The sequence below is a fragment of the Typopeltis vanoorti genome, chromosome 1 (genome assembly GCF_054136105.1).
Source record: "Typopeltis vanoorti isolate ZY-2024b chromosome 1, IOZ_Tvanoo_1.0, whole genome shotgun sequence".
Lineage (NCBI taxonomy): Eukaryota > Metazoa > Arthropoda > Arachnida > Uropygi > Thelyphonidae > Typopeltis > Typopeltis vanoorti.
The window spans coordinates 91,404,463-91,425,947 of record NC_143549.1 but is presented as its reverse complement, the minus strand read 5'-3'; the positions used below and the strand labels follow the sequence as shown (position 1 = coordinate 91,425,947).

Here is a 21,485-nt window from a genome sequence, read left to right as displayed (position 1 = left end):
AATTCCCGATGATTGGAGTAGAGCTCTCATAGTACCCATATATAAAAAGGGAAATAAAACTGAATGTGAGAATTACAGAGGTATTTCCCTACTGAGTGTTCCTGGTAAGATATATGCAAGTATACTTGAGAAATGGTTGAAAAGAATTGTGGAAGAAAAGCTTGGTGAAGAACAAGCTGGATTCAGGCCAAATAGAGGCTGTCAGGATCAGATCTTCACTTTACAACAAATAGTTGAGAAAGCATGGGAATATAACAAAGATCTGTATTTAAGTTTTGTCGATCTGGAAAAGGCATATGACAAGGCGACAAGAGAGAAGCTATTCAATAAGTTACAGTTATATGGTGTCAATGGGGCATTATATCAAGCAATACTTAGTCTTTATTTGAGTTGTAAGTCAGCACTTAGAATTGAAGGAAGTCCAGGAAGATGGTTTAATGTTAAATCTGGTGTGAGACAAGGATTACATTATTACCTCTGTTATTCATTATCTATATGGATCACATTATGAAGAAAAGTGGTATTAAACATGATATCAAAATTGGAGATATTAATGTCAGCTCTTTGCTTTATGCGGACGATGTTATACTTATCAATAAATCTGTACGAGTTTGCAAGATTCCTTGACTAAATTGAATAACTGTTGTAATAGATATGGTACGAAAGTCAGCAATAAAAAGACAATGACAACGAAAATAAGCAAATCATTGAAAATGTTAACTGCATTGTGAACAGAGAACCTGTGATACAAGTAAAACATTTCACCTACTTAGGCACGATTTTTAGTGAAGATGGTAAATTAAATATGGAAATAGACAACAGAATCAATAAAACTGGTATAGTAGGAAGTCAATTGAATAAATTCACATGGAATAAGAGAGAAATTAGTCGGAACACTAAATTAACTGTATACAAGACAGTGTTCAAACCAGTTTTAACTTATTTATCTGAGAGCTGGGTCAGAAGTAAAACACTTGACTAAAGACTAGAGACCCATCTGTTCACGCCTCTAATCCTGAGAGAGATTAGAGGCGTGAACAGATGGCATCAATGGCAATATCATATTAAAAACGAGGATATTAGGAAAGAACTTGACATTGTCAGCATCCAGGAATGTTTAGCAGAGCTAATCTCAGGTGGTATGGTCATTTAAACAGAATGGGCGAGGAAAGATTGGCAAAACAAGTGTTCTCTGCCAGGTTGGCATGAAAAAGACCCAGAGGAAGACCAAGATATAAGTGGATTGATACAGTAAAAAAAAAGTGCCTTAGAAGATAGAAATATCCGATCTGATAATGTTGGAGTCTTGACAAGTAACAGACTGATTTGGAGGAAAATTGTAGATAGGAAGTTAGTAATGATGTAATTTTTTTCATGTAGTACTATCATATCCTGTACACCCCTTGAGGGTACATGGCAGGAATTTGATGATGATGATAAAATACAACAATCTTAGATATGCTGATGATACCATTATAATAGCAGAAAACAGAAACAAATTAATCAAATTACTGTAGATACTAATTGAAGAAGGTAAAGAGTTTGGATTAGATATAAATGCAAAAAAGACCAATTTTATGAAAATCTCAAAAGAAAACAGATCCAAGCCAGATATATTCATAAACAATATGAAAATTGAACATACAACAAAATACAAATATTTAGGTACCTACTTTACTGCAGATGGAAAGCAAGATAAGGAAATAAAAATAAGAACAGCCATAGCTAAAGAAGCCATCTGGAAAAATAAAGATCTGCTCTGTGGGTATCGAGAAAAGTTCTATGGGTATCAAGACAAAGAAAAGAATGATTAGAACATTAGTGTGGCCAGTTTTCACATATGGAAGTGAGAACTGGATATTCAAGAAGAGTGTAAGACAACAGATAATAGACTTTGAAATGTTGTGCTATAGGAAAGCTCTGAAAATCTCATGGACAGAACATGTGACAAATACAGATGTCCTACAGAGAATGAGAACACAGAGATCTTTATTACAGGAAATGATCCAGAGAAAGATGAGATTGGCAAGACTACTGAGAGATTCAGCAGGACAGAGGATACTAACAGTTTTAGAAAGAAAAATTATGGGAAAAGGATCGAGAGACAAAAAACGAAGGACATGGCTTGAGGATATAAGATCATGGACTGATCACATGGCTATGCAGAAACAAAAAGGAAAGCCACCAACAGAGAGAACTGGAAGGACATAGTGTTGCACCCTCTCACTGAGGAAGCTACATGAAGAAGAAGAATTTAAGAGGAGGAGATACGAAGTAGAATCGTATATGTTTACTGAAGGTGTGAAGTTGATATTAATTACTATGAAAAGATATCCAGAGTGCTTAATAAATATCAGCTCCAAACTTCATTTAAACCATATATCAAACTGGCAACCCTCATCCTATTCACCCAAGGAAAACCTCTGTCTAAATTAAAGATGCCAAGAAATTATATTCTTGGTTTCATCCTTTATCCAAGTGATTCTTGGCATCTTTATAGTATAACCAAGTGAAAAAACTTTCAACATCTATCTCTAATCCAGAATATTTTAGTAATAAGGTGCAACACTTTTTGACTATTTGTATATGGAAATATGATTTCTGCATTACTACAACCTTGTTACCTATTAAGGTCAGCAGAATGATTAAAGCTGACAAGAGCCTGATGCCACTAGTCCTAGTGGAGATCCATAATAAGCAGTATGGATCTTATAAAAGCATTTATGAGTTAAAATCAATCCATGGGTTCTGGATTACCCCAGAGCCTCTGGGAAAAAGGGCCTCAACTGGGCAATGCCAGAGGCACCAGAGGTTTGGTCAATCTCAGAAGTTATGTAGAACTGATACAAATGCCTAAAATGCAGTGAGAGCCACCCCACCAAGCCAAAAACCACCCTGGCTAGGTGTGCTAACTGCAGTGGCCCTCACTCTGCCAACTATAGAGGATGCAGTCATCACCCAAAGAATAGATGGCTGAGCCAAATAATCTACCCCTTTATCTATAATGAGATCTCCGGAAGCTCTGATTCCACAGCTCTCCATTAGACAGTACAGAGCTACAGATGCTCATCTACCATGGTCTGAGACTTCCAAGAGATTAAATTCTCATCAACAGACAAGGACACATGCTGATGTAGCCTGGTCAAAGAAGACATCACAGGAGCAGATTCAGCCAGCAGCACATTCAAATATCTTACATCTATCATCACAGCCTCTCTGGCAATGTTACAAGATTTCAGCAAATCCAACCTTTCATTGTCCTCAACAAAAGAATTCCTACACAAAACTGAATCCATTCTCACTGCACTCATCGATGAACAGAATCTCCAGATTCTTTGCAGATCATCACATGGAAATCAAATGACCTCAAAAACAAAATATTAGAACTTCAAGAATTCACTCAGAGATACAATCCAGATATATTCATAAATGGATCCCACTTGAGACTGGTGGACAACCTAAGACTCAAAGGATACCAACTACATAGAAACGAGATGGCAGAACTGCCATCTTCATTAAAAATTTACATCAACCAACCCTTCACCCACCAACTTGAGATTACAGGAGTAGAAGTTCTCACCAACTCTTCCAGTAAAATAAATACTATGCGGCCTACAACCCATCATTAGAAACCTTGCTACACTCAGATCTGAATGCTGTCCTGGGCACTAGTGAACTAATCATTATTGGTTCAACAAACAATTGCTGGGGACTTAAATGCAAAGCATCCCGCATGGTATAGTAGAATTACCAACAAGAACAGATGCATCCTTTTCAACTATGCAGGATCTAACCATGCTATTGTGGCAGGCCCTACCGAACCAACTTATCACAGTCTGATTGGCACTGCTGTCATCTTGGACATAGCAATTCTGTAAAAAAGTTACCATCTATCTCACCTGCTGACCACTCTATCTGGAAACTACTGAGGAATATCAGAAACAAAAGCAAAACTCTTCCCCCCCTCTACAATCAGACCTTGTACACACAAATGCAGAAAAGGCAGAAGCCATTTCAGTATAGCCTAAAATCATTAAATGAATTATCATCTGATCATAATCCAATTCTGCTCCAGCTGGGAAAACAAGAATAACTGTCTCCTCCCCTCGCCTCACTCCTTCATGTCTCGGGAAAAATTATCAAAAGTACTTCCGGAATACATTGGCCCTGTTCCTCACATAAGATCAAAAGAAGATGTTGAAACAGAAGTCAAAAGTCTCACTCAACTAATTAATTCAGCTATAACGGCAGTCACCTCATCCACAACTCTCCCCAAGCCTGATCGTTTGCCAGAAGACATTATGAACTTGATTAGAGAAAAAAACAAAGCAAGAAAAAGATACCACAACACTTGTGTACCACAAAACAAAAGAATTCTCAACAGACTAAATGGTGCAGTCAGAGACGCTCTTAAAGCCCACAGGGATCAACTGTGGGAAGAAAAGTTAGCCTCTATCTCACCTGCTGACAACTCTATCTGGAAACTACTGAGGAATATCAGAAACAAAAGCGAAACTCTTTCCCCCCCTCCTCTACAATCAGACATGGGCCTTGTGCACACAGGATGCAGAAAAAGGCAGAAGCCATAGCAAAAAGTCTAGAAAGGCAATGCAAAAATGCATACGAAAACTTAGACTTCAACCACTTGTACAAAATTCAACATGTCAGATGCTCATTAAAACTCCCTGATACTTGTACTAATCAAATCGCACCTACTTCACCAGCGAAAATATATGATATCATAAAGAACTTAAAGAACAAAAAACTCCTGGTCCTGATGGTATCACAAATAAAGTCATCAACTTGTTGCTCTGCAAAGCTGTGCACCTTACCAGCATAATAAATGCAATCTTCGGGTTCCGATATTTTCCTTCCTGATGGAAACTCACAGATATAATCCCAATATATAAATTAGGAAAAGACCTACACACCTACCACAAAATTATCGTCCCATCAACCTGATCTCTAACTTTGGTAAAATTGCAGAGAAATTCATCCTCTCCAGACTTCAAGCCTCAGTAAATAAGTTAAACATTCTTCCTAAAGAACAATTTGGTTTTCGGCAATCCCACAGTACTACCCAATAAATCCACAGATTAGTACATCATCACCCGTTATAATTGGTGTCAATACATGGGAGATGTTTTCCTCGGCATAGCAAAAACATTTGACAAGATATGGCACTTTGGATTGCTGCACAAACTTATTTCAGCTGGCATCTCGTGGAAATGTAAAATCATATCTTCATGATAGATGCATGCAAGTCAAGATAAATTGGACAACTTCAACCCAGCAACGTATCTTGGCTGGAGTTCCACAAGGATCCTTACTAGCTCCAATCCAGTTCTCAACATATATGTCAGAAATTCCACACAACCCAATGTCATCCATCATGGCCCTCTATCCAGACAACACAGCAATACCAGTCAGATCTCTTCAGTCACATCTTGTTACCAAAAAAATTCAAGAAAACCTTCTAAAGTTAGGAAATAGTTCTCCAAATGGAGATTACAAGTAAACCCCAAAAGAGCACAGCTGCTTCACTAGAGGATCAGTATCTCCTGCAGGGGACGTCTTCCTGTTTAATATCAAAATTACGCAGACAAAAAAAAAATATCTCAGTGTAATATGACAAAAAACTAACTTTTAACCATCATATCCAGACCTCATGTGCAAAGGCATCTAAAGCCATCGCCCAGCTCTATCCCCTAATTAACAGGAACAGCAAGTTAAGTATCAGAATTAAACTGCTTCTATACCTGCTGATGATTCATCCTATAATCACTTACGCTTCTCCAGCCTGGAGCCATACCTCCAATACTAATATTTTCAAATTGCAACGTGTGCAAAATAAATGTTTACGAAAGATTCTAAACGCTCCATGGTTTGTCAGTGACATTCAACTTCATCGAGACACAAATACCCCTTATATCTACTCTTTCCTACAATTGCTAGCAACAGTTCTTCCTAAAGACGTCTACTCACCCCAAATGAACTGGTTCAACAAGCTGTAAACTACGACGAAACAGATCTATTCAAACACAAAAGACCAAAAGCAATATTAATTTCCTGTAATGATGCATAATCTCCAGGTCCCTCAGGGCAAGCAAACAGCTCATAAATATTTACCCTCACTGTATCCTTATCAGATAGTGGGGAACATAAAAAGTATTAGATCACTCTTGAAACATATTTATTTATTTATTCATATCCCCCCCCCGTTCCTCTACTTCTCTTAGGACTGGTTGAGCCCTCCTGGTAAGGGATTAAGTATGTATTTTATGACTGTAGATGTTCATGGGATGAAAAATCAGGGATGAAAAAAACAGTGTTTCCAGGGGAAAACTTTCTACCTTGGTATGAGACCAACTAACTTGCCTTTAGATGAAAGAGACCAGATAAAGGTTCCTCACATCATCGACAGGAATCAAACCCAGGTCATCTATACTGACTGAGATACAGAGGCTCTAGCAGTGATGTAGCTAGAGCTTTTGCCACCCGGGGCGGTCCCCGAGTTTGCCGCCCTTCTCAATCACACCAAAAATACTACAAAAAGTCAAAACGACATATAGGGAAATAAATTAAAACACTATGTTTATTTTTGAAGTAAAACTTTAATTTCAACATTCTAATATGCTATTTTTCTTGCTTTTCTGTTAGCAAAATCATTGATACCTCAAAAAACATAAGAAATATGTTTAGCACCATCATTATGGCAAGTTAGGACTAGCAAACCACTTGACATTGCTTTCCCACACACTCCTCTGATATCTATTAGCCAATTTCAATCCAAATCACTAACCTATTATCTAACCCCATTGTCGAAGTCTATTTCATAGTAATATAAGTAATTTTTAATCAATTTTATTTAGAAAAACTCATCTCACAACTAGCAACACTTACAGCAATTGTGAGGAAAATTCCCTGTGATATTACAATAGTTGGAACTTAGTTCCCAAGACTGTATTTTAGAATTAACTGCAAAAGTTCAAAAATGTTCAAAGTGCCACCCGGGGTGGACAGCCCCCCTTGTGCCCCTCTAGCTACGCCTCTGGGCTCTAGGAATATATTGTTCCTGTATTTGTGACCTAGCTTATTATGGACAGACAGGAGGATCTGCTGACATATACCTCAAAAAACATAAGAAATATGTTCAGCATCATTATGGCAAGTTAGGACTAGCAAACCACTTGACATTGCTTTCCCACACACACACACTCCTCTGATATCTATTAGCCAATTTCCAATCCAAATCACTAACCTATTATCTAACCCCATGTGTTGCAACTTAAATATAAACTTATCATGTGATACCCTCTTGAATGCCTTTACAAAAAAAAAAAAAAAATTGCAACACATGCCTTTCCCTTGTCAATTGTTCTTGTCACTTTATTATAAAAGGATAGCAAATTACTAAAACAAGAGTGCCTTTAGCAAATCCATGCTGACCTTCATAGATAATATTATCTTCATCTGTGCAATTTTGTACATGATTTCTCATTACTGTCTACCGAAGAAATACAAATCTATAGTTTGATGCATCCATTTTACCACCCTATGCATATACATTTCACTTCCCTTCCACTCCTTGGAAACTTCCCAGTAGCTAGACTTTCACTGAACAGCCAGGTCAATGCAGCTGTCAGTTTCTTAGCACATTCTCTTAAAATACATAGTGAAATCCAATTCAGTCACACTGCCTTATTGGTTTCCAAAGTACTTAGTAATGAAACACATTCTCCTCATGTACTTCTAAACTTACAACTTTCAACCTTCCCCATCCCTCCAGGAATAAAATATAAAATATTCCAATAAACCAGTCATTAAACAATTCCACTATGCAGTAGCGCACTCAGGACTTAATCTTGGGGGGGGGGATTGAGTAGACGATTTGAGAATATACACTATGCATACGACCTATGATTGAGCATCTGCAATGATCACTAATTCATAAGTATAGAAATAGAAGACACTACACAACATAAATTTTAAAAAAATGAATTTTAATTAGAAAAAGATTTTTGGAAAATTTTCCAGTTTTTTTTTTCGGAGGGGGGGACGGTGCGCTTCCCCCTCCTCTTGATGCACCACTGCCACTATGTTATCTGCATATATACTACTGCTAGTCACTTGTCCTCCATTTCCATCTGCAATCATTTCTCTTCTTACTGGCTACATAATGAATGAATTTCTTAGGATTTTTCTATTGTAGTACTAGTCTCTTCTTGTATTCTATTTTTATCTTCCTTACTATATTAGTTGCCTTTATAGCGTGTCATATTTCTCATTCAACTGCTCTCCACCTGCTTCTTTATACTTTTATTTACCATACCCTCTTTTCTTTCCTCTTTTATTTAATTAGTCATCCATTTTACATTAAATTATTATTGTTTTCACTTGAAGAATGCAATTTGTGATTGATAAATAATTTTTAACTAGCCCCACGTACCACTGATTTCTCTCTCCTTTTCAATTCTTCCTTCCATGAAACTGTCCTTAGCTGATTTCTAAGATTATTGGTCATCAACCTAATAATTCCACATAAGTTCCTTTCTCCTCGATACTTCCGCATGTCTATTCAGCCTCGAAATTAAGAGTGCATGGCCACTCTCACCAACCAGGATACAAGCTGACATCTCAGTTAATCAGACCCTCTGAGGCTAGGACCAAATTCAATAACTCCTGATCTTCATGTTTTCTGCATTACATGTTGCCTCAGGCATTTCTCCCTCAACAATTCCAGAAATGTCATTCCCTTACTACTGTATGTTGTTTCCTCTATGCAGTTTACACTGCTATATCAAAACTTTTCCATAATGATTATCCACTTTGCATTTACTATACTGACCTGTTTAAACATTACCTGCTCATCGCTCTCTGTGTTACCTGCCTATACAAACATCCCACTAAATATCCTACCCTACTTGCCTACCTCATGCCATACACTTTCAAAACCATTACTGCCATTTCTTTTCAAATTATCTGTTTGAGAGGACATGCTTCCTAGTCTGCTTTTTATACCAGCATTAGACTGCCTTTTTTTTTTTTTATTTCTACTGCATATATGACATTTTCTTTTTATGCACTTACTCCATTCTCTTATTTATCTATTTAACTTTACCCCATTTATTTCAATTGAATTTACAACAACAACATAAAAAAAATAAAAATAAAATAAAAATAAAAATAAAAAAAAACAGCTATTAACACATGGCCTAAAGTTGAATATAGAAGGTGAACTCCATTTCATTCAAATAAACATTGCTATTTTCTAAACGTATTTAGTTTTTTTTTTTAATCGTCGCTACTGCGATTACTAATATTAACTTCGGTTATTGCTATTACATAATAAGAACCGTAAACAAACGAGTATATTGCATAAGTTATTCGATAAAATTATGTGAAATGATCATTGCCTAACTCTGGAACCTTCTTACTGTGAAAGACCAATTTATTGCACTTACGAGGAAACGCTTTTCCAACTGTTGAAACTTGTGAGTATTACACACACACACAAAGCAGCAACGTATAAAGAATGGAACGATTCAATTTCACATATGCTGAGGATGATTTTTTTTTTCATTCGATTGTATATTGTCATAAATTATAATCAATCAGGTATTATATTATTCACAAAGTATTTTTCGGGAGGGGGGAAAGGAAGTGGCACTGTTTTTTTATCCCGCAAAATGGGTACGCGCTTCCCAGAAAAACACGCGATTAACAGACATAAAATGAATTTTATGTCTAAATTTTTTCAAAGTTGCGAGGCGATTCGGCTATTATGGACACTCAAAGGGATTAAGTAAGTGTGAATGAATTGTGTTTTTGATATAAAGTACAAGTGGTCATGAATTTACTAGTTGAAATAGTTTATTTTATGTTCTGCAAGTGACTTGATTTTTACTTTGGTGTTTGTAAAAAGTAGTAGCTGCTCAACAAGTAAGAAATTCATTTAAATTATAGAAAATCTTGATACAGACGACTTAGTCCAAAAGCTGGACAGAAACCAAGCACTCGATCTGCTTAAAAAAAACTATTAAAGAAATTTGAAGTCGAGTGGCCGGATTACTTAAATCTATATTCAGTGATAAATATTGACCTTAAAGGTGATGACATGGGAGCGTGGTGGTGTGGGGGGAGGGGGGAAGAGATAGGCTTGGTGGTTTTACCACCTAAAGAATTCCAAGAAATACATGCACGTGAAAATCGCATAACTGAAGAGGTACACAGAGATGATAAAATGGATGATTGCACCCCTAATACAGATACCTCAAGCACGGTTAAAGAGAAGGCGCCTATAATCGTCCTCAGTGGCGCACCCAGAGGGAGGGCCAGGGGCCCTGGCGTCTCCCACAGAAAAAGGGAAAAAAGCACTAAAATTTTCCAAAAATCTTTTCCTAATTAAAATTCTTTTTTTTTTATTTATGTTGTGTCATGTCTTCTATTTCTATACTACTTATGAATTAGGGATCATTGCGAACGACAATCTAGACCTAATCCCAAAAGAACAATTTGGTTTTCGAACTGGTCACTGCACAACTCAACAAATCCACAGACTTATAGAATACACTATCGGATTTAATTGGAAACAACATACAGGTGCAATTTTCTTGGATGTGGCAAAAGCCTTCGATAAAGTGTGGCACAAAGGCCTCATCCACAAACTAATAACTGCAAAATACTCAATAAACCTCATCCAAATCATAGATTCTTACCTGAAAAACCGAAAATTTCAAGTGAAACTCCGTGGGCTCAGATCCACTACAAGAAGTATAACAGCGGTGTTCCGCAAGGCTCCCTATTATCACCGCTACTCTTCAACATTTTTATCTCTGATGTCCCAAGCACAGCATCAACCACCATGGCTTTCTATGCAGATGATATGGCGATTCTGACTAGATCGCTCAGACCATACCTAGCCACACAAAGACTTCAAAACGTACCAACGAATGTTGAAGAATGGTTACGAAAATGGAGGATAGATGTCAACGCCGACAAGAGCACAGCCATACTCTTTACAAGAAGGAAAGCAACCCACCATGGAGCAGTCACGATGTTCGACACTGATATTCCATGGCAAAAAGAAGTAAAATACCTGGGAATCAAACTAGATAATCATCTCAGCTTCAACTCCCACATCTCTCATGCCTGCAACAAAGCAAACTCAGTAATAGCTCAACTCTACCCTCTACTCAACCGTAGAAGCAAAGTCAGTCCAGAAAACAAACTAAGAATATACAAAGCAATCATCAGACCTATACTAACCTACGGTTCACCAGCGTGGAGCCACACCTCCCCTAGCAACATCAAAAAATTACAAATAATCCAAACTAAATGCCTCCGAATGATCTTCGATGCCCTGTGGTTTGTGAGGAACACCAAGACGGAAACCTGTCAGACATACCCACGTTTCTACTCCAGATAGCAACCAAGTACTTTGCTCAAGCATCACTCCATCCCAACCTACTCATTCGTGAGTCATCAGACTATGATGAAAAAGACAGATGGAAACATAAACGCCCAAAGACGACCCTGATCACAGATTGAAATATTTCTACACAGCCCTAATTAGGGCGAGCCAAGTGCTCAAAACTTTCTTTCTGTAAACAATTAAAAAAAAAAAATACTGATTACGGGATAAAAACCCAAGGGGTTGATGTCCATCCAGCCATAGAAGTTAGTTAGAAGATGCTCAGTCATAGGTCGTATGCAATATGTAGTGGGTATTCTCAAATCATCTACTCAACTCAGCCCCCCCCCCAAGATTAAACCCTGAGTGCGCTACAAGCAAATGGTAATTGTTTATATCAATTATGAAGGATCAAAACATTATCTAGACATAGACAAAAATTACAGACGAGGGCATAAAGATTCAGCTCACTACAGTTGGAGGCTATCGTCATCTAACCAAAATAATGGGCAACCTCAACGTACACAATAACCACACATTCTCCTTCAGCTCTGAAAAAGAACTTAAAGGTGGTACTGAGAGGAGTTACTGAGGATAACACACTACTGAGTCAATAGTGAAAGATCTCGGCTATCATGGTTTGCCTCGGGTCAAAGTGAGCAGAATGTTTAGAGCTGACAAGAGACTGATGCCACTTGTTTTGGTGGAAATTCACAACTCCCATAAAAATATTTACGAACCTCCCTCGATGAGTCTAAGGACTCCTTGGAGTTGCCCGTAATAATAATTAGCATCGATCTGTGGACTTGGGATAATGTCTGATCAGTGGTGCACCAAGAGGGGGGGGGAAAGGGCTCTGACCCACACCAAAGAAAAAAGGGGAAAAAAAAACACTAGAAAATTTTCCAAAAATCTTTTCCTAATTAAAATTCATTTTTTTAAAATTTATGTTGTGTCGTGTCTTCTATTTCTATACTACTTATGAATTAGCAATCATTGCAGATGCTCGGTCATGCAATGCGTAGTGTGTATTCTCAAATCGTCTACTCAACCCCCCCCCTCCCAGATTAAATCCTGAGTGCACTACTGCGCCTGATCCTTTAGGAAAAAGAACATCAGCAGGGCAGGTGTTTGAAATGTGTAGAAAACCATGCTACTAACACCTCTGCCAAGCCTAGAACCAAACCTGCCAGATGTGCCAACTGCAACGACCTTCATCCTGCAAATTGCAAATAATGTAGCTTCTGCCCAAAAAATAAATTGGCAGTAAGAAATCAAACTTCCTCTAAACCTCGCAAGCAATTAAAGGGAGCAGAATTTCCTCAGGCTCACACAATATCAAAAAATCAAGAAGAACACATAAAATGAACAAAACATATGCTGAAGAGGCATGCCTCAAGAAAGCAACAAGGCAGGATCAAACACATCCTAGCCTGACTGCAGTTATTACTGCCCCTCTCGCTACCATGCTAAAAGATTTTAGTAAATCAAACAGCCCATCACTAACCTCTATAAAAAAATTCCTTCAAGAAACACACTATCCTAACTGCACTTAGTAATGATTAGAAATAAATTTCTTCCAAACTCCCTCTTAACTGCTGCCTGGAATGCCAATGGCCTCTCCAACAAAACTATTGAACTAAAAGAATTTTCATACTGAGATACAATCCAGATATTATGCTAATAAATGAGACTTGTTTATGACCTGTGGGCAATCCGAAATTCAGAGGATACCTGCTCTACAGAAATGATAGACTTGATTAAAGAGGTGGTGGCATTGCCATTTTGGTTAAAAACTACATTAAACACAATTCAATAAGCAACCTTCCAACTACAAATTTAGAGATTACAGGCATTGAAGTCTATACCAACACAGCTGGTAAGCAAAAAATCTATGCTGCTTACAACTCACTGACCAAAACTTTACTGTTTGCTAATTTAGACTCCATTCTAGTTATCAGGGAATCCATGAGTATCACTGGGGATATGAATTCTAAACACCCAGCTGTGAATAATTATTATTATTATTGTGCGACACCTCCAGGGAGTCCAAAGACTCATCGAGGGAGAATGTGCCAATACCATTGAATGATATCCCCTTCTAACTACTAACCGTGCTCAAACCTGCTTAACTTTTTGTGAGCCCTTAACAGCAGAGGCTCTACCAATCGACCAACCTTTTAATAAGACAAGCAATGAAAATGTAGTATACTATACAATTACGCAGGGTCAAACTGCATTGTAGTGGCTGGCCCCACTGAGTCTACTCATCAAGGTCCTCTTGGAACTCAGATGTTTTAGATATTATTATTATTACAATATAACACCTCCAGGGAGTCCAAAGACTCATCAAGGGAGGGCAGCTACTCTACAACTCTTTGTCTCCACCAACCACAACTACCTTCACCAACTCCATCTACCGTCAAGCACCACCACCACTATTATTTTCACAGATAATCACAAACATCCATGCCCACAGTGGGATTCAAATTCACAGCCTTTGGCTGGAGAATGGATACGTTAACCACTCGGCCAATCAGGCTGGCTAAAGATAGTGTATTATTTCTGTTAAATGCATCGTGTTCCTGTTTTTCTGGATGAAAAAACCCTTTCACTTCCTTGTGAGACCAACTAATTTGCTCATTTGAAAAGCTCTTATGAATATTCTTATAATCCTAGACGAGAGTCGAACCTGGGTCTCTCTGACGAAAGGTCATCGTCGTTACCGACTAAGCTATATATTGCTATCCTACAGAATGTGAAATATCAATACAAACTTTGAATTATGTCACAACATAATCTTACCCAAATTAGACAATCACGAACAATTATTTCCCACTCATAGCTTGGGAAAGATTATTAAAAGTATTTCCCACTCGACCAACCAGGCTGGCCTGGTTGGCTGAGTAGTTAGCATATCTGCTCTCTAGCCAAAGGCTGCAGTTTCAAATCCCACCCCTGGGCATGGATGTTTGTGATGGTAGGCAGTAGATGTTGTTGGTGTAGTTGCAGATAGTTGTAGTTGGTGGAATGAGCAAGTGCCCTTCCTTGATGAGTCTTTGGACTTCCTGGAGGTGTCATGTAGTAATAATAATAATAAATACATTGGTCCAGTACCCAACATAAAATCAAAGGAAGAGATTGACAATATTCTTCTTATTATTATTACTACGTAACACCTCCAAGGAGTCCAAGACCCATCGAGAGAGGGCACCAACTCTACAACTCTTCATCCCCACCATCCAACTACAACGAACCACAATTACCATCATCATCTACACCAATGCTATCTACTGCCCACCACCACCACTAGTATTTTCATAGACAATCACAAACATCCATGCCCATGGTGGTATATGAACCCACAGCCTTTTCAAAGCACTTTCAGCAGTCACCAAAACTACAATTATTTACAAGCCTAATCATCTTCTGGAAGATATTATGAACAAAATGAGAGAATCACAAAGCTAGGAAAAGATATCATAACACACATGCTCCACAAGATAAACTCTTCAAAAATTGAACAGTTCAATCAAAGAAGCTCTCAAAAATCACAGAAACCAGCAATGGGAAAATAAATTATCATCTCTTAGTCCTGAAGATAGTTCTATCCAGAAATTTAAAAAAAAAAAAAATCTCAGAAACAAACACAAATCCCCCCCATATGCAATCAGATCGGGGAACTGAAAAAGCAAAAGCTATTGTAAATAATATGGAAAAACAGTGCAGTCCAGCATATGAAAATGTAAACATCAATGATGTTTATAAGGGGCATCGTCATGTTAGACGCTCATTAAAACAATCTACAATAATTCGAATCTGATTAACACTACTTCACCAATAGAAATAATTAATATCATCAAGTATCTCAGCAACAAAAGCTCCAGGTTGGGATGGCATCACAAACAAAATCACCAAATTTCTACCACACAATGCTATAGTGCATCTTGTCATCATCATGAATGCAATCCTAAAAATACAATATTTCCCTCCTTCCTGGAAAATTGCTGACATTATACCAGTTCACAAGCCATGCAAAGATCCATATTTTCCTCAGAATTATCATCCCATCAGAGCCTGCTGTCCAATCTAGAAAAAATTGCTGAAAAAATTATCCTCTCCAGACTTCAAGAATCAACAGAACAAAAATATGGCTGAACAAAATATGGTTGACTTTACAACCTTACCGATAGAAAAATGCAGGTCTAAATTAATGGAACCCTGCATAGAATTTTGGCTGGAGTTTCACAAGGATCTTTTCTGCCCCACTTTTGTTTACTTCTGTAGGATATCTACGTGACATCTACATGATATATACATGATATCCTACAGAACCCTGTGGTGTTCATTACAGCTTTATACGCAGATGACCCAGCAATATTAGCTAGATCACCCCATCCCCACCTTGTAGTAAAAAAAAACTTCAAGACAGCCTCTCAATTTTAGAAAAATGATTCTCAGACTGGAGACTGCAAGTAAACCCTCAAAAAAGTATAGCCATACTCTTCACAGAATTCTACCATCAAAGCGAACATTCATCTGTTTGGTACCAAGATCCTATTGCAAACAGAAACCAAATATCTTGGGTTACTACTAGACAAAAGATTCAGCAATCATATGAGGCACATCTGTGTGAAAGTATCCAAAACGATCGCTCAACTCTATCTCTTGATTAATCGACACAGCAAATTAAACACAAGGAACAAATTATTACTCTATCAGATGGTGATTCATCCTATAATTACCTATGCCTCTCTAGCTTGGAGCCATACCTCCAAAGTCAACATGCTAAAATTGTAACAAGTGCAAAACAAATGCTTGCGAATGATACCAGATGCCCCATGGTTCATCAGAAATGAACAGGTTCATTGTGATACCAATATTCCATATAATCTATTCATTCCTTCACTCTCTAAATTTCTCTACAAACAAAAGACCTAAAGCCATTTTACTTTCCAATGTTATAATTAAATCTCCACCCCCAAAGGGCAAGCTTAATGCTCATAAATTACTCTGAACAAAGTATCATCCATAGGAGTGCTTAAGGGTCAAAGCTGTATAACTGAGAGGAGACCTCCACATAGCCTTTAAAGGAATGCGGAGAACCGACTAGGGCTTCTGACCTAATGTCCAATATTCACCTTTTCGTGGTGTACCCTGTTGGGTATCTATTTGGATAATGAAAGAATGAGGATGGGCTGGAAATTTGGGATTTAGCTGACCAAATTGTATTCTTATTGGTTAAACCAAAATAAAAAAATGATGGTACAACATGACATGCCGGCTGGGGCGTTGCCCGGTTAAACAAGGCCCACGTTGTTTTCGCCAGGGAACCAGGAATTAGATAAGTACCAGATCGACATAATAGGAGTGACTGAAACAAAAAAGACAAAAACTTGTGAGATCTTTCTGAGCAATAAATACAAAATGTTATATTCAGGCAATGACAATCAAGGAAAAGAAGGAGTAGCCATAGTATTCAACACAAAATACGAGGCTAATCTTCTTGAATGGCAGCCAGTCTCAAGTAGAGTAATGTGGGCAAATATGAGAATGGGGAACTGGACAATGAGACTTATTTGTGCCTATGGTCCCACAGAAGGTTCTACTAAGATAGAAGTGGAGGAATTTTTTGAGGCTTTAGAAAAAGCAACTGACACAATGAAAAAGGAAAAGTTGGTGTCCTTGTTGGGGATCTAAATAGCAGAGTAGGAAATGATTGTGAGACATACAAAAATATTTTGGGAAAATTTGGAGAAAAGAGCAAAGCTAATAATAATGGCAAATATCTGTTGGATTTCTGCTCAGGACACAGACTGGTTATTACTAACACCATGTTCCAACATAAAAATGTGCACAAATTCACATGGAGAGAAGAGGCAATTAATAAGAAAAGTCTCATTGACTATGTTATTGTTTATAGTGATGTTTTCTCCCTGGTGCAGGACACCAGAGTGTACAGAGGATTTGAAATTGAAAGTGATCACTATTTAGTCTTGAGCAGGATAAAATTGAATTTCATATTGAAAAGAATAACATGTAAGAAAGTTTTAAAGCGAATTAAAGTTGAGCAGCTCTCAAATGTGAACTGTAGACTAAAATACACAAAGATTATTGAAAAAAAATAAAATAAAAGAGTTTGAGAACAGGAACCAAATCTTGGAGATTCAGTGGCAAGCCTTGAAGAAAACACTGATTGATTCAGCCAGAGAGGCTGAATCAATAGTCTGCAAGGATAGAAAAATCAGAACTCCATGGTGGACACAGAAAGTTAAAGAGGCAGTGAAGGAAAAGAAGAAAGCATATCAAATGTTCCTGACAAATAATTCAGCTTGTGCTCTTAGAGAATACAGAGACAAATGCAAGAATGCTAAACACTGTGTAAAACTATCTAAACAAAAGTCATGAGAGGAGTTTGGCAAAAATATAGAAAATAAATATCAAGAAGGTGGCAAAATATTCTGGAGGTTGTTGAAGAAGCTTAGATATGGAGGAAAGAGTGCTGTAAAAGGAGTTAGAGATGATAAAGGTAACATGAAAATGGGAGAAAAAGATATCCTTAAAGTATGGAGTAATTACTTTGAAAAACTGCTAAATGAAACAAGTGGTAAAAATTCACAGTGGTAAAAAACACTGACCAGGTATGCAGTCAGGAATACATATCCATACTTGAAGTAGAAAAAGCCATCAAAGGCTTGAAATGTGGAAAGGCAGCAAGGGTAGATGATATTCGACCAGAAATGCTGAAGTATGGTGGTATAAGAGTCTTACAGTGGCTGCACTGCATAGTTCAGAAAGCCTGGACAGAGGATGAATTCCCGATGATTGGAGTAGAGCTCTCATAGTACCCATATATAAAAAGGGAAATAAAACTGAATGTGACAATTACAGAGGTATTTCCCTACCGAGTGTTCCTGGGAAGATCTATGCAAGTATACTTGAGAAATGGTTGAGAAGAATTGTGGAAGAAAAGCTTGGTGAAGAACAAGCTGGATTCAGGCCAAATAGAGGCTGTCAGGATCAGATCTTCACTTTATGACAAATAGTCGAGAAAGCATGGGAATATAACAGAGATCTGTATTTAAGTTTTGTCGGTTTGGAAAAGGCATGTGCCAAGAGAGAAGCTATTCAATACGCTACAGTTATATGGTGTCAATGGGAAATTATATCAAGCAATACTTAGTCTTTATTTGAGTTGTAAGTCAGCAGTTAGAATTGAAGGAAGTACAGGAAGATGGTTTAATGTTAAATCTGGTGTGAGACAAGGATGTACATTATCCCCTCTGTTATTCATTATCTATATGGATCACATTATGAAGGAAAGTGGTATTAAACATGATATCAAAATTGGAGATGTTAATGTCAGCTCTTTGCTTTATGCGGATGATGTTATACTTCTAAATAAATCCGCTACAAGTCTGCAAGATTCTCTGACTAAATTGAATAGCTGTTGTAATAGATATGATATGAAGGTCAGCAATAAAAAGACAAAGACAATGAAAATAGGCAGAATCATTGAAAATGTCAACTGTGTTGTGAATGGAGAACCTGTGGAACAAGTGAAACATTTCAGCTACTTAGGCACGATTTTTACTGAAGATGGTAAATTAAATATAGAAATAGACAACAGAATCAGCAAAGCTGGTATGGTAGGAAATCAATTGAATAAATTCATTTGGAATAAGAGAGAAATTAGTCAGAACACTAAATTAGCTGTATACAAGACAGTGTTCAAACCAGTTTTAACTTATTGATCTGAGAGCTGGGTCAGAAGTAAAACACTTGATCAAAGACTAGAGACCGCAGATATGAGAGTCCTGAGAAGGATTATAGGCATGAACAGATGGCATCAATGGCAATATCATATTAAAAACGAGGATATTAGGAAAGAACTTGACATTGTCAACATCCAGGAATGCGTTAGCAGAGCTAATCTCAGGTGGTATGGTCACTTAAACAGAATGGGCAAAGAAAGATTAGCAAAACAAGTGTTCTCTGCCAGGTTGGCAGCAAAACGACCCAGAGGAAGACCAAGATGTAGGTGGATTGATACGGTACAGAGTGCCTTAGATGACAGAAATATAAGATCTGCTAATATTGGAGTCTTGACAAGACTCCAATATTAACAGATTAGGAGGAAAATTGTAGATAGGAAGTTAGCAATGATGTAATTTTTTTCATGTAGTACTGTCATATCCTGTACACCCCTTGAGGGTACATGGCAGGAATTTGATGATGATGATGAAGTATCATCCGTTTCATATATTACAATCAATACAAAAAAAGTGATAAGCTTCACCCTTTTACAACAGTACTGTTATGCATTATGCATTCTGTGACACCCATTAACTGAATACTCAGTAATATGAAGAACCATGCGAGACTTCGAAGAGACTGCTTGGCGATCTAGTAGCATGGTGGTATGGTATTGTTCAGCAGTCACATACTAAATTGCTATTATTATTATTATTCATACAGGTTCTATATGGAGTCAAAAGACTCATTGCAGGAAACCCACACCATTCATAATTGTGATTACAAATGGTGTGGTTCTCCAGAAAGCACATCGTTTCTCGTGTTCAGTTCATTTTCTAATTATTATTATTACATTAACTCTTCTAGAGAGGGACAGAAAAAGAGAGAGAGAGAGCGAAGTTTGTACCATTAACAATTACAGACGTTATATAAGATTCGTACATTAATGTGATATTACATTACATTTGTAGAAAAGGCATACATATTATTATATGGGCACCTCCGTGGAGTCTCATCACAGGAGACCCAATCTATCATACCTGTCCTTGAATCCCTTAACAGATAAAAGCAACTACTAACTTACAGCTGACTCTGACAGCCCATTCCACTCATCCACAACTCTCTAAGTAAAAAATCTAGTCCTCATATCCCTACTAACCACACCTTTATTGAACTTCTAGGGATGACCCCTTGTTCTGGTCCCTCTAGCCAATTGCCTCTGAATCCTCTCCACTGCTTTCATCATCCCCTAGAAACCTAGGGGACCAGACTTGAGCACTGTAATCCAGATGTGGGTGTATCAAGGCCTTATAAAGAGGAATAACAATTTCCTTATCTCTACTTGTTAATCTTACAGGAGGATGAGATCACATACTGTTTACTATATTAATGGAACTGAACTGCAAGAGGTTGACGAGACAAGGGACTTGGGAATTATTGTGGACAGAGAACTTAAGTTTAAAGGGCATATTGCAAAGGTTGCCAAAACATCACATCAGATTATATGGTTGTTGAAGAACACACTGATAAGCAGGGATAACGAAGTGATTGTCCCACTTTATAAGGCATTAATAAGACCGCATTTGGACTATTGCACACAGATCTGGTCACCTGGATTTCTTGGTGATGAAGAAATGGTGGAGAGGATTCAGAGGCAAGTTACAAAGATTGTTGCAGGTCTGTGGGATGTTTCCTATGAAGATAGATTGATAGTCTGTGGGCTCCAAAAACTAGCTGATAAACATAGGAGAGGAGATATAATAGAGGCATATAAATTAGTAAAGGGGGTTTTATAGGATTGATACTGATGACTTTTTTAAGACCAGTGCAGGAAGGAAGAAAATGAAGGGCCATCCCTGGAGTTTGTGTAAGAGTTTGGTTAACAAGGGTGTTAGAACTAAATTTTTTGCTTGGAGGGTTGTGAATGGGTTGAATGCGTTGCCAGAGGTGGTTGTGAATGCTTCATCAGTGAATGAATTTAAGGAGAAGTATGACAGATATTGTGTGAATAATGGTTAGTGTGTCAATGTAGGGTCTCCCGCGATGAGTCTTTTGACTCCATGGAATAGTAATAATAATATTTTCTTCAATAGCCAAGTAATGTTATGGGCTACTTTTAGCAACCTAAGCAATATGTCCTCTAAACTTGAAATCTCTGTTTACCATCACTTCTTAACCTCTAGCTTCATCTATTTCCTGGAGTACAGTGTCATACACAGCTTGTAATTTATTTATCCCAAAATGCATAACTTTACATTTCTCGACATTAAACTTACGCCCATTAACTTTTGCTTATATGACATCCTATTTAAATCAT

At 37.6% G+C, this 21,485-nt stretch overlaps 1 protein-coding gene across 3 annotated transcripts in view; it reads right to left on the bottom strand.

Moving 5' to 3' along the window:
- LOC150110203 (uncharacterized) overlaps positions 1-21,485 on the bottom strand; it is a 194,395-nt gene that overhangs the window by 132,299 nt on the left and 40,611 nt on the right. For 2 of the 3 annotated variants that reach the window (XM_090392185.1, XM_090392198.1), the window contains exon 1: positions 9,465-9,626. The exons of the other annotated variant lie outside the window; for it this stretch is intronic. In XM_090392185.1, coding sequence (XP_090248311.1) covers positions 9,465-9,601 — 137 coding nt within the window. In that variant the 5' untranslated portion in view covers positions 9,602-9,626. Of the gene's footprint in view, positions 1-9,464; positions 9,627-21,485 lie in introns of those variants that run through there. 3 annotated transcript variants of the gene reach the window in all.